The 14,652-nt window shown below is 39.6% G+C and overlaps 1 protein-coding gene across 2 annotated transcripts in view; it reads right to left on the bottom strand.

Annotated features, from left to right (window-relative positions):
* The window catches only part of Klhl20 (kelch-like 20), a 43,134-nt gene that overhangs the window by 14,460 nt on the left and 14,022 nt on the right, over nt 1-14,652 (bottom strand). For both annotated transcript variants that reach the window (XR_373601.4, NM_001039482.1), the window contains exons 3-6: nt 6,388-6,961; nt 3,873-4,031; nt 2,567-2,661; nt 145-260 (exon numbers count right to left, since the gene is read on the bottom strand). Coding sequence is in view for 1 of the 2 variants with exons in the window: in NM_001039482.1 (NP_001034571.1) it covers nt 145-260; nt 2,567-2,661; nt 3,873-4,031; nt 6,388-6,961 (944 nt within the window). In the remaining variant the exon portion in view is untranslated. The remainder of the gene's footprint in view (nt 1-144; nt 261-2,566; nt 2,662-3,872; nt 4,032-6,387; nt 6,962-14,652) is intronic.

Consider the following 14,652-nt stretch of genomic DNA (forward strand, 5'->3'; position numbering starts at 1 on the left):
ACTACATAGAAAATTCTAGGACAGCTTGGGTTACATGAAATTATGTCTCAAAAAAAAAAAAAAACAAACCAACAACAAACAACCAAAAGACACAAAAACAAACAAAACAAAAGCCTAAATAAAACAAGTAAGAAAGGTTGAAACCTGCAAAGAGTACTTCTCCGCATCGGATAGGTTTCCGTGGTCTTGTCCTTGGCCCTTGCATTAGTGGTCGTTCTTGAGGCAACAGGAGGTAGTTTTTAGCCTCATCTACCAAGTCTCTGTAGAAAAGAAATGTTATACTTATTCCAAATGGCTGAAAAACATCGCAAGTCCCTGTATGGTATTAGAAAACAAACATTGGCAAAAGGAAACAAGCCCACATCAAACCAAATCCTTGATGCCAGTCAGTACGAAAACTGGCACAAACATGAAATCCATGACACAAATCACACTGTAAATTCTGAGTTGATTGGTATTTCTACCCTAACCTCATATTGGAGTGCAAATTTTAAGCTCAACAATCTTAGAGTAGATAATTTTAACCCCCACCGCCAGAGTTCTAACTTGATTGCTGGCTTGCACAGTCACTATTTTCTAATGAGTTTTATTAGGTTCTACCATATCAGGAAAGGACCACATCAAAACGGGCTGAAGGTATCTGGGCCAAATAATACTTGAATACTTCTGAATACTAAAGGTACTCTCTAGTATCATATGAATGGCTTAATGTAACTGATTACTGACATGAACAAAATGCTTTCCAATGTTCCTTTTAAAAGACTAACCTAGAGATTATACATGGTATAGTACTTTGTATATGGATCGTTTTGGTGAGTCAGTGCCTGATTAATGCTATATTACACAGTTACACTTCAACTGCAAATGTGCACTCAACTGCTCTAACTTCTCACTATGTATACTACACTGAATAATTTTCTCATACATGATTACTGCTAGGCATAACCTCAAAATGAATTTTTCTTCTAATTTATTTGCCCTACTAACAACATAAACAGAAAACAAAACAGAAATAGAAAAAATAGTCAATCAAGAGATTTTTCTGGTTCCCCAAACTTGAAAGACTGATTTCCTACCAGTCAGCTTCTACTCCACCAAGGGTGCCTAGCCAGATTGCAGCACAGATAACACTTGGCATCCAACACAAAGTAACTGCAACAATGCTGATACCTTCTGGTTTCTGTTTTAAGCTCTTAATACATACACTTATGTAATTAATAGTCCTGCCAAATAGGTACTGATTTTATCTCCACTGTACAGACGAAGGAGGGGTAGCACACAGTAAGCACTTGCCCAGTGCTGAGGGGATGGAGGGAGGTACCAGGAGTCAACTTTGTTCCAAAGTGACTTCACAAGTACTTTCCCTTCCAAGTCAGAATCATCAATATAATCTGATTTGTGCTTAATTAGGGGAGGGGCAGCCCTGTATTGTTTCTTCATATTTCAGCCTGTATAATTTACACATTTTCCCTTTTGGTATTCACATAGTTAGAAGAACTGATGGCTAGCGGTCCATTCTGTCCCGTTTTTCACCAATTTAGAAGGGTTTTTGTTTTGTTTTGTATTTAACGTTTATTTATGTGTGAAAGATTTGAGTGTAACAGTGTGGATCTGCAGGAGTCAAGTTTCCTTCTTCTGTGTAGGTTTTTGGATTGAACAGAAGCTGCCAGGCATGGTGGCAAGCTACTTCATCCATTGAGCCATCTTGCTAATGCTCCCTATCTGAACACGTACTTTTTCACATTTAAAAGACAAACATAATCTCAAATGGTGCATTTCTCATTAATGGCAGTCTTGAAGTCACAGAAGATAATGCAATGGATTTTCCCTACCTATCTACTAGAATGTGGGATAATTCCAGTTTTTTTATTGTCAAGGGGAGGCACAAAGAACAGTGTAATTTGAGTAGTTCTGGGTACTGACTAGAACTGACTCTTAAACTTACATATTTTACTTATAGTATGTTTGGACTATACTTAGTTGAATCTAAAATGCCGAAAGGTTTCAGATTTGAAAACAAATCTTAGTTGGGCAGGGGTGGCATTCACCTTTAATCTCAGCAAGAAACAAGTAAATCAGTCAAGTTTTATTCTTACAAAATGCTCAAACAGGGTTCATTCAGCTCTCTCAACGCCGTCCTACAGCTTCTGCAGGAGGGGCGGGGCTTTAACTCTGTCTAAAATCTTCAAAGTAGAGCCATGCTATTCCCCAGTGAGACGTTGTGTATCAATGAGAAAGGCTCAAGGACAGACACATAGCATTATTTAATTTATTTTAAGAAAAATAATAGTAGAAGATTGACTCTGCAAAGGGATACTTACATCAAAACTTAGAAATCTACTTTAAGCCACTTCTACTCTAATACCCACCAGACATTAAAAAATAACCAGGAAAACTAATAGAACAAAATACTGGGAATTCAGCCCTCTCTTTCTTCTCTTGACCCTAGCCCACAAGAAAACCTTGGTTTTGGCATAAGAAATACAGTATTTTAGAAGCAATACCAGTAAGCAGAGTAGCAGAACTCAGGAATGCTTAGTTGCTGGTCTTTCTCACCCTCTCATACCTGCATTCTTCATCACTTTTAATGAGGGGGTCAGAGCCTACGGTGCCCACCAGGAACTTGGGACTAAGCAAAGGCAGGCGAACATGTTGCAGCACCTACAAGATAATAAATACAGTCAAGGTCTGAGCTCCCATCACAGTTTGTTGGGAGTGTAATGACTCATGCTTCCTGACTTGTGGAGCCAAGTATTTTGGGATCTAACTGAACATAATAAGTAAAGAAAGGTGGAAAGCATAAAGAGTAAATCTAAAACATATTCTATTGATTCCGTAATGTAGACTAGTTACAAAACTAAAGCATGCTCCTATCACTTTAAAATGCTACTTTTAGCTTACGACAACATTATGAGCTCTTCTATAACTGGACTCAAATTCATTAACTAGTATATCCTGTTAGACTGCTAGAGACTACACTTACCAGGGATGGAGAGATGGCTTAGCAGCTAAAAGTACTTGTTGGCCATGCAGAGGACCTGGTCATAACTCCCAGCATCCACATGGCAGCTCACAACTGTCTCTAACTCCAATCCCAGGGAATCCAAAGCCCTATTCTGACCTTTGTGGGCACCAGGCACACATGTGATGTACATACATACATGCAGGCAAAACATTCATACATAGAAAATAATAAGATAAATATAAACAAAATACTTCCCCCTTATCTTCAATTTTGCTTTTTCTGTTGTCAGTTATTGGTCATCAACTTCAGTCAGACAATAATAAATGAAAATTGCCAGAAATAAAAATAAGTTTTAAGTAATGTTCACTACAGTATAGTACTATAAATACTCTGCTTATAATTAATTACTATTAATTGTTATTGGAACTAATTTATAATTAAAACTTTATCACAGAATATATATATATATATATATATATATATATATATATATATATATATATACTGAAAAAAACATAGTATATGGAGGGTTTGAAGGTTTTAGGCATCTCTTAAGTGTCTTGGAGCACATCTCCTCTGGATAAGGAGACAATTTACAGTCATGACAGAATGATCTTAAACACGACACTTAGTAAGCACTCGCCCTCAGTTCATCCATCTACTTCCTGTTCAAAGTGTAGTTGGACTTCCAAGCTATGGGAGTGGATGCACTCTTGTTTTCTTCTGTGATCTTATATAATTTCTGAATTGTGTAACAGTTCAAACAGAATAAGTTCACAACAATAAGCAATCACATGTAAGTCAAAGGCTTAGAGGGAGAGTCATGACCTGTTTTGTTTCTACAAGACAGTGCATAATTTTTCTTCTAGTAGAATGCAATCTCTTAGAGAAGCACTTTGCCTCTTACCTGGGGTAACTGAGGCCGTCTTTCCTGAATACTGTATTTGACCCAGGCCATCACTGCATTGAACACTTGTTCTTCACTCCGAACATTGAGCTCATCACTAGATATTATGTCAATGAGTTGGTTGGCCGGAAGTAACATGAATTCTTCACTCTCCATTACCTGCTCAGATTTAGGTAACAAAAAGGAGACAAACCTATAAGCACAATTTTTGCCTCTAGATGGTTGTTTTTTTTGTTTGTTTGTTTGTTTTTGTTTTTGTCACAGGGCAACATTATGTACCACAATGGAGTTGGTGCTTAAAAAGGAGGAAAAAGACCAGTACCAAAGGGGAACCAAGAATAGAAAATACACAAACAGCTCCCAAACTATTCATTATTTAGTTTAAATGTCTTTCCCTTTAATAAATTAATGAATAAAATAAAAATTCATGTTCAAAATAAGCTGAATAACCAAAGTAAACTTCAGAATAATAAGAGACATCTGCAATGCCAGGAAGAGCTTCCAGAAGAAGGTTAGCTGAAACATCTTGGTCTCAGCTCCCAAGAAGAATGAAGATACATCAATTCTGCTGTTTTAAGTATTAAAAAGTTTCAAATATTTAAAAAGCTGAATCTGCCAATGTCTTCCTTCATGGCTTTTAGGTTATATCCCACTTAAAAGGACTAGACCACAGCTTACTGACAGTGTTGAATTAAATTTTAATCTCAGCTAACCTCAAGGAATAGCGATCCATAGAAAGCATAGCCTGTTCAATATTAAACACAGAACTCCAACATATGTTCTCAAATTCTTCTACTCTCTAGTATGTGTAATATAAATTCCAGAGAATGCTGAGTTTAAAAGTGGGTGTAAGGAGTGATTTTGAAGCCAGGTGGTGGTGGAGCATTCTTTAATGCCAGCACCCGAGAGGAAGAGGTGGGTGAATCTGTATGAGTTTGAAACCACCAAAAAAAAAAAAAAAAAAAAAAAAAGTAATTTTGATGGATGGAGTCTTTAAATTTCCCCATGTATCTATGTGACCACAGCCTCACCGCCTCACCAAGAGGGTATATGATTACATTTAAGGATCTCTGTAACCTGAAAGTGGTTCTTTGACCAGATATGGTTCGTGCGTTCATAATCCTAGCATTTAAAAGGCTTAGGGTTAATAGTGTTGAGTTCAAGGCCAGCCTGGGCTAAAAAGTAAGACACTGTCTCAAGAAACAAGCTGGAGGAAAAAAGTACTTTAGTGTAGTTTTATTTTGTCTTTCTGTTATTCTGAACAAACAAGTAGACTTTTAGATATTGAAGGATAATTTGAATTGCTCTACGTGTGTGTATTGTCTAGTTTTTTGCTACTCAAGGGTAGGATCTACTGGTACTCTTGATGTATTAAGTACATTAACCTTTTGATAGTAATACAAATTACAAATATTTCCCTCAACTTATATTTGGCTTTTGTCTTAGATTACAGAAAAGTTCTGTATGTGATAAAAGAAATAGATTTTAACGATTAGCCTTTCTAGATTTGTCACTTAGAGATGCTTCTTCATTTCAAGGCCATAAAGGAATCGTTTAATGTTACTGTCTCATGTCATGTTGACTAAGTGAAAAATAGTGAATTTAATGAAAATTCTTCTGGTACTATCTAAACTTGTATTTTTAAAAACACTATTAATTTTCTAAGTAGTCTGGTGTATAACTTACCTGTTAAATACTCCATCTAATGAGGAGGGAAATGCTGTAGGAAATCACTCCTGTGGGGACACGTCCTATCATGCCTAAATAAACCGTGTTTTGGCTTAATTATCAGCTCTTCATGAAGATGATTAGAAAAAAAATCAGCTTTTGCTGGTAGCTGTAAAATTGGTCCTTAAAACTCGCTAACAGGCTTAGAATTTATAGCAACGTACTTATTTGATACAAGGCAAGTATTAGGAGAACATAATCCATATGATTCTCTTAAATTAAAAAGCATCTCCTCCTCCTCCTCCTCTTCTCCCTCTTCCTCCTCCTCCTGCTCCTCCAGTAACATGTGTGCGCATGCTGACATGCGTGTGGAAGTCTGGGGACAATGTTCTGGGGATGGAACTCAGCTTTAGCAACTGAACTACCTCACTGGTCCCTACTGTTCTTTTACCAAATAAATTATAAAAATATATTCAAACCACTTAGTACAGCTTGTGTATGTGTGTTGTGTGTATGTGTGCAAGTTGCATGTGTGCATATGTGGTACACTTTCCCCATGCATGTTTGTGTAGAGGCCAAAGGTCAATGTTGGGTTTCTTCTTCTATCATTCTTTACCTTTTTTTGTTTTGGAAGGCAGACAAGATTTTTTTACTGACCCTGAACCTGCTTCAGGAAGACTGGCTGGTCAGCAAGCCCCAGGCGGGATCTTTCTGTCTCTGCTGGGGTTACAGATGCCTCCTGCCATGCCAGGGTCCTAGCACTGCTTGGCAGGAGCTGAACTCAGATCTCTGTGCTTGAATGACAAGTACTTTACCCAATAAGCTATCTCCGTAGCCCATGACTCACCTCTTGAAAGTTATGTTGGGTGAACTTGTCTGCAATCCTTAGCAACTCACGGCAAGAATGTGTGTCAGCAAAAGCCCGAATGCCCAGACAATTAGAAGGATCTAATTGTCTCTTTAAGAATTCACAGCAGGCTTCCTGTATTTCTGCCAGCTGGAGGAGGCAAGCAGCAGGCAAGAGAGTCTGAACATTGCCCTCTTCCACAGTGATCTGGGAGGTATATGCAAAGTCAATCAGGAGCTCCATGGCCCTCTCATCTATGTCTCGGATCACTACTTCTGTCTGCCGGCTTTCTGCCAGCTCCCCTGTAAACATTGCTCGGAAGTAGGGGCTGCAGGCTGACAGGATGACGCGGTGGGCATATATCTTCTTAGCGCCCACAACTAGCACCACATCACATAGCTCCCGGTGCTTTCTCAGAAGGTTGATCACTTCCAAGGTTTGCCGAGGGTGCTTGTCTGAAATATAGGGCATGCGAGCAGGTTGGGGAACCCCTTCTGGCAGCTTGTTGGGGTCTCCAAGGGTGCAGCGGCTTGTTACATCCATTCCAGTCTCTCCTGGTCGAATGTTGGTACACCTAGAGGAATGAGAGGATGAAGAGAGATGGAAATGTTATTACTTCTCTTTTTGCTCTAAAGTGTTCAGAAGAGGTAAGAAAACATGAAGTTACTTGGAGATTCTGGGAGGGCTCCTGGAGCTTTGTGGCCTGACTTACAGGGATGGAAATTTCTTTATTGAATGTTGGGAATTCTGGCTCCATGTCCAAATAGAGGAAGGCCTTGTGTGGAGGAGATGCTGCCCCAGTTTTGAGTTGTGTCTAGTCAGCCCATCTGTGAGCAGAGTCCTGTCTGACTTTGAGCTCATTTACCCTCTTACCGCTTATGGCATCAGGACTTGGTTTCTTCCATGGGGCACTGTCATTGAAAGTTCTTTCTTATATGAACCCATGATTTTAAACATCAGAGTTTATTTCCAAATATCATGTTCTTTTTGAAGAAAATTTAGATTTAATTTTACAGCAAAAGTGGTAGTGAATGATAGAGGTCCATGTGGGGAAACAATGCAAGGACCACTGGCAATGAAAAACTCAGCATCATCTCAAGAGCTAAATTCTGGGGCCAAACTGGGATGTCAGCTGGGAACACTTGTTCTTTTGCTGGATTATCTAAATTTTCTTCTTTGGTCCTAAGTGGAGGAATGAAGCTATAAATCTGGATGATTAAGGTACCTTAACAACCTTGATACCAACTACATGAGGATGACACTGCCTCTTTGAAGTTGAATAGCTGCTGATGGGTCCTATCTTTTATGATTCCAATGTGCTTTAGTTTTTCAATACAAGGTTTCTCTGTGTAGCTATCCTAGAACTCACTCTGTAGATCAATCTGGCCTAGAGCTCAGAGGTCACCTGCCTCTGCCTCTCAAGTGCTGAGATTAAAGGTGTGTACCACTGCCAGCTTGTTTTTCATGTTTTAAAATGAGTTTGCTCTTCTGTATTTGTTTACTAACTTTGTGTGTGTTTTAAAAGGACATGCATGGTATGTACTCATTAATTAGTGGATATTAGCCAAAAAAGTACAGAATACCTAGGATACAACCCACAGAACTCAAGGTTAACAAGTAGAAGGGCCCAAGTGAGGATGCTTCAATCGCACTTGGGAGGAAGAAGAAAATTATCACAGGAGGCAGGGGGAGGGAGGGACTTGGGTGAGAGAGGGGAGGGGGAAGAGAAACGGGGAACATGATCAGATATGTGGATGGGGAGACAGGAGAGAGGCCCTGAGGGCCAGCAGAAAGAATAGAAACAGGTAACCTCAGGGGGTGAGAGATGGGGGACCCTCTAGAATGCACCAGAGACCTGGGAGCTGAGAGACTCTCAGGACTCAAAGAGAGGAACCTTAGATGAAATGCCCAACAGTGGGGAGAGGGGACTCATAGAGTCCACCTCCAGTAGAAAGACAGGGCATCAAGTGGAGGGATGGGATGGGGTTGCCATCCCATAGTCAAAAATTCTGACCCAGAACTGTTCCTGTCTAAAAGAACTACAGGGACAAAAATGGAGAAAAGACTGAGGGAAAAGCAGTCCAGTGACTGGCCCCACTTGGAATCCATTCAAGGGGAGGCAACAAGGCCTGACATGATTACTAATGCTATGGTGTGCTTGCAGCATGGCCGTCCTCTGAGAAGCCCAACAAGCAAGCAGCTAACTGAGATAGACGCAGATACTTACACCCAACTACTGGACTGAAGTCAGGGACTCCTGTGGTTGAATTAGGGAAAGGCTGGAAGAAACTGAAAAGGAGGGTGACTCCATAGGAAGAAGAGCGATCTCAACTAACCTGGACCCCTGAGATCTCTCAAGAAAATGAGCCACCAACCAGGCAGCTGGTCTGACACCCCTGACAGATATACAGCAGAGGATTACTTGGTCTGGCCTCAGTGGGAGAAGACACTCCTAGCCCTAGAGAGACATGAGCCCAGGGAGTAGGGAAGCCATGGGTTGGGGGTGGGGGAAGACATTCTCTTGGAGATGAGGTGGGGGGAGAATGGGAAGAGGAACTGTGGGAGGATGGAATGGGAGGGGGATAATGACTGGACTATAAAATAATAAAAGTAATAATAGGACTGTTCTCAAACTTATAAAATTCTATCAGGTAATTTTAAAAAATAAGTTCTGAATATAAAATAAATAAATTTATGAGTAGCATTTAAAATTATTCTCTCTACAAAAAACCCAAACACTCCTCCCAACAAGACACATTAGACCTATAAAACTGTTTAAAAACTTTAATTATATTTATTTCATTTTTAATTCTTTACACTTATTTGTTCAGTGTGTGTGTATTTGTGTATGCATGCATGTGTGGATGAACATATATGCTATGACACATGTATGGAGGTGGGAGGTGGTTCTCTCAACATGTGGTCCTTGGAATTAAACTCAGATCATCGGGCTTGGCAGCAAGGGCCTTCATGCACTGAGCCATTCAATTCTTCTGGGCCCAAACTAAAACAAATACACACACAGACAGACACACAGACACACTTTTTTAAAACACAAAGTCTCTCTACATAGCCCTGGGTGTCCTGGAACTCACTATGTAGACCAAGCTGATCTCTAACTCACAAAGATCTGCCCGTCTCTCCCTCCAATTGCTGGGATTAGAGGCAATGCAATACCTTGCCCAGCCCCAAATTTTAATTCTTAAGCTTAGTTTGATTCAAATATTGATATTTGTGACTTTCCTAAAGTAGCTGGTGTTTATTTCTCCTTCGGCATGAAGTCTGTAACACAGAGTTTATGCTACATGAATAGACAGGAAGAAAAGAAGATAGCTAACAACCTCCAAAGTTAAACTTACATTTAATACTCAATTTCTTGGATTCTAACTTTCAAGGGATGATGAATTACCCCAACGACATGTAATTCACTTTAAGAAGTATTATCAGCCAAGCATGGCAAGGAATGCTTGTAATCCTAGGACTTAAGAGGCTGAGTTACATGGGCCAAGGACAGTCTTGGCTACACAGCAAACTCTTGTCTCAAAGATAGTTTTATTTAATCTAATTAAGTATGTGCCCAAAATATACAGTCAATTATAATGGTTCTAAAGAACTTAAAAAATCCACACACACCCCAAACCACAAGGTCAAAGGCACAAGGTTTGTGAAGAGCAGCATGGTGCCCTGATGCTGAGAGCCAAAGAGGATTCAGAGGGTTCTGCAATCTCTAAAAGAAACGAAAGCTTAAACTCAAACGTTGGCTAATAATGAAAAGTAAATGTTAAATTCAGTGCTGGGCTGTCTCTGGTAAGAAAGGCTCTGAGTAACTTTCGGCTGGCACTTACACTTGTAATGCTATTAAATCAATATATCTTATGTACAGGGCGATGGTAAAGAAACTGGCACGGCTTGCTGGTCAGAGGTGAGAGAACCAACTGAGGATCTGAGCGCAGTCACAGAGAGAAGTGAATGAACAGGAGAAACATAAAATCCCTTCCCTGCTAAATCTGGATCGAGAAACTCTTAGTATTACATTCTACTGTATCTTAAGATTTCTTTTCTCTCCTCATCAAGTCTAATGCTTGAGTACTAAGGCTATTCTGCTATAAATTTCCTATTTCTCTAAATGTTTCAGCTATAGTCAATCATTTTAGCCATTCTGTTCTGTTTTGAAACTGGGTTTCTACATCCAAGACTGGTCTGGCAGCCACTCTATAACTCAGGCTGGCCTGGAACTCATGATATAGTCGAAGATGGCCTTGAACTCCTTCCTGGTAATCCTCCTGTTCCAACCTCCCAAGGACAGGACAGCCTGGCTTACAATTTAACTCTAAAATGGATATCCACTTCACAAAGATACATAAGATGGTATACATAAAAACTTTCCATTTAGTATTTGCTACATACTTGCAGTTTTAAATTAGAAATATTACTGTAATATAACCATGTAAAATTTTGTAAAATAAGTTAGTTATATTTATTCATATTAAAAATTAAATTTCTAGCTGGGTGTGGTGGTTTGAATAAAATGGCCACCACAGGCCTACAGGAAGTAGCACTATTAGGAGGTGTGGCCTTGTTGGAGTAGGTGTGATCTTTTAGAGAAAGTGTCTCCACTGGACATGGGTTTTGAAGTCTCATATGCTTAAGGCAGGCCCAGTGTAACAATGTCTCTTCCTGCTGCCTGCTGATCCAGATATTCTCAGTTACCTCTCCAGCACCATGTCTGTCTGTGTGCCACCATGCAGATTAATGGTGGACAATTTGCCTAGGATATGCAATGTTCAAGGTTTAATTCCCCAGCAATGCCTTTCTCCCTAATGAAATTATATAAAAAGTTGAGCATCATGAGCAGGCCTATAATCCTAGCACAGGGAACATGGAGGGAAGAAGATCAGAACTTCAAGGTCTTGTCTCAAAATATACCAACCTCCCTCAAAAAAAAAAAAAAAGACTCAAATTTTCAAAAAATACTTAATGTTATTTTAGATGTCTATGTGTGCCTGAGCGTCAGCATGTGAACCATGTGTGGGTACTCAAGAAACCCGTAACGACATCAGATCCTCTGGAGTTGCAGGTGGTTGATCTCCCCAAATGTGGGTTCTAAGAATGGAACCACTCTCAAAAGCTTCTACACTAACATCAGATTAGATGACTGTGGGTCCAGGAACTCTAAATATAACAAGCCTTATTTAAAAGCACCACATGTGTCAGATCAGTTAGACTCAGCCAGGCTTTACTATGACAGAAAAAAATGTGTTGGTCCACAGGCGTTCTTTACTTCATCCATAATCTTCTGAAAGTTTAATTTTACATCAGCTATTTGGAGATCTGGGTTTTTCTATAACAAGAGTGTTATACACAGGATTAGATTTAATTGTAAAATGCAGAGTGCCTCACAAGCAGCTAAAAAACAAACCAACAGACAAGAAAAGAGTTACATCCAGTCTGTTTAGTCAAGAGTGTGGGTACAAAGAGCAGGGAAAGGAGACCTTTTTTAAAAGTTATTCTGCAACTTGTTGGTATTGGTTCTGGTCAAGTAAATATGCTAGGATGGGTGACAGCTGGAACTTGGGAACTGTACTTGTATATAAATAACCACTGTTGAAGTCTGTAAGCTGCTATTTCCTGTATATTAAGTGTGTGTGGTCCAAGCTGTAATTCAAGGGCATCTGCCATGTTCTTCTGACTCTGAGGACACTGCACACACAGTGCACATACAAGCAAAATACCTATATACATAAAATAAACATAAATCAGTCTTAAAAAGAAGCAGACAAGCTCGAGGCTACAAAAATTATTTTTCTTTAAGACTAAAAAAGCAAAAACAAAACCAACAAAAGCCCATCCCAAATCCCACAACCTAAGTGGAGTGGTTCAAATATTTCAACATTTGAAATAAAATGCATCATAGACTCATCTAGACTAATATCCTTCTTCTACAGATAAAGAAGCCACTTTGATTATTAGTGACTTTTTCAAAACCCTGATTCTTTCTGAAGAGGTCTCCTGCTGCTTTGGAATAAGCCATAGTTTCCTCCTGGAGTCAGTACAAGAAGGGCAAAGTTTGTAGGGCTATTTTGCAATTCAAAATAAAGGTATTGTTATTTGTTATACAGACTTTGGTACTACTCTCTTTAAAAGCCCAGGAAAGTGTACCAAATACAGCTTGTTTTGATTCAGTCATGGAGACCTTCCCTAGTAAAATATGGACAGTCAAGTAATGTGAGAAAGAGGCCACAAAACGGATTTTAGACTCAGCATAGCAAGCTGAACTGAAGCTTCCCTTTTCCAGCTAAAAGAAATGATGTGAGATGATTTTTTTTATTTTAGATATTTTATTTACCATTAGTGTGATCTGTGTGCAGGATCACACATGCACGCGCACACGCACTCGCATGCACGCGCACACACCCCACTTGGGATTGGAAATCGGGGATAGCGTCCTGAAGCTGGTTTTCTCCTTCCACAGTGGACTCGGGGGCTAAACCGCGGCCATCAGGCTTGAGCGTCAAGTGCGCACCTGCTACACCACCTTGCCAGCCCCAACCTTCCCGTATTATCTCTTAGTTTCTGAAACATAGTTAAGGTTTTATTATCTTTAAAAAGGTTATTTCAGTTAATAGATGAGAAGCAATTTTCATCTTATGACCTAGAAATGGGGGTGTGAGCCTGGTAGATAAACAGTAGTTTAAATAACTGGCGAATAATTAGAATTTCACAATCATTATATTGTGAACACACAATGAGAATCTGTCTATCAATTATACAATACACAAAGCTTTTTGCTGTAAACTGAAGAAAATTCAAATATGCATCAAGAAAGCAACTGAAGAACAACTATTTAGAGTGGATATGCATGAATAACCAGGAAGAGGGCAACAAGCTGGGGTTGGTAGGTGTGTGCTGTGTTCCAGCACTTAGAAGGCTGAGTAGCAAACTGAACTTGAGGCTAACTCAGTGACACAGTAGATCTGATTTCAAAACAAACAACCTGAATCAAGCAAGCAAAACCTCCAAACCAAAAACATTCAACAGCCATCAACAAAACAAACATAACCCCAGCAAGAAGGAGAAAGGAAAGGAATAAACCCAGATAAAAATGTGGCCCAGACAAAAGCACTTCAGTTAATAACTATTATTGTAGTATTTGTTTTCTGGGGGTAAGGCAAATGCTCTACTATGAACTACATTTAAAACAAAGTACCTTTTGAAGGTGATGGACTTATGTATGTGGTGATGGCAACACGGTGTGGTGGCTAAAATCTCGATGCACCTAGGAGACAAGCCTTCAGACCCATCTGTGAACGATTATCTAGACTAGGTTAACTAAGGTGGGAAGATCCCTCTTAAAGGTGGGCACTGCCAGACCCTGGCCTGGAGTCCTAAAGAAAGCTGAGGGTCAGCGTTCCTCACTCTATGCCTGACTGAATGCAATGTGACCAGCTTTCTCAAGTTCTTTCCAGGACTCCCCTGACTTGGTGATAAACTCACCCTCAACTATGAGCCTGTGTTCCAAGGGATTTTATCATAAAGAAAGAAACTAATACAGTAGGTGTATCCATATGCCCAAACCCATCAAAATGTATACATTAAATATGTGGAATGTTTGTACGTTATATATCAATAAATCTTTATTGAAGTAATTGTTTCATATCACCCATAGAGGTTTGGATGTGATAAATATTTAATTACTTTAAAGATTTGTTTTGCTGCATAATAGGGACATTACATTGGGGTTTCCCATAATTTAGTGAATTAGATCACTGCATTTCTTTGCTGACACTGCATGCATTTAGCTGTTCTTTGGTATTCCAAAGGTATTATGCTTCTTAAAAAGGGGGCAGGGAACAGACATGGCTCAGCAGTTAAGAGCATGTACTGCTCTTCCAGAGGACCTGAGCAATGTTCTCAGTGCTCATACTATGAAGCTCACAACTTCCAGCAACTCCAGCTCCAAGAAACTCAGACTGCTGACTTCTGAGGGCCCCCTCATTAGTACACACACCCACACACAAATACTTAATTTTAAAAAGGTAGAGACAGGTAACGTGAGCATTCTGTTCACTGGGTCAGCCCTATTTAAGTCTCTTTCAGACACCAATTATGTGTGACTATACTGAGATAGTCTATCATCTGGTCTGAGAAAGATAGTCTGCCTATCAATTTCCTTCCCACAAAGCTACAGTGCTGCTACAGTTATAGTTTAATAAAGCACAGATGGTCACAAGAGTCCCCTGGAAGGAGAGGAAACAAACAGGACAT

The sequence above is a fragment of the Mus musculus genome, chromosome 1 (assembly GCF_000001635.26).
Source record: "Mus musculus strain C57BL/6J chromosome 1, GRCm38.p6 C57BL/6J".
Taxonomy (NCBI): Eukaryota; Metazoa; Chordata; class Mammalia; order Rodentia; family Muridae; genus Mus; species Mus musculus.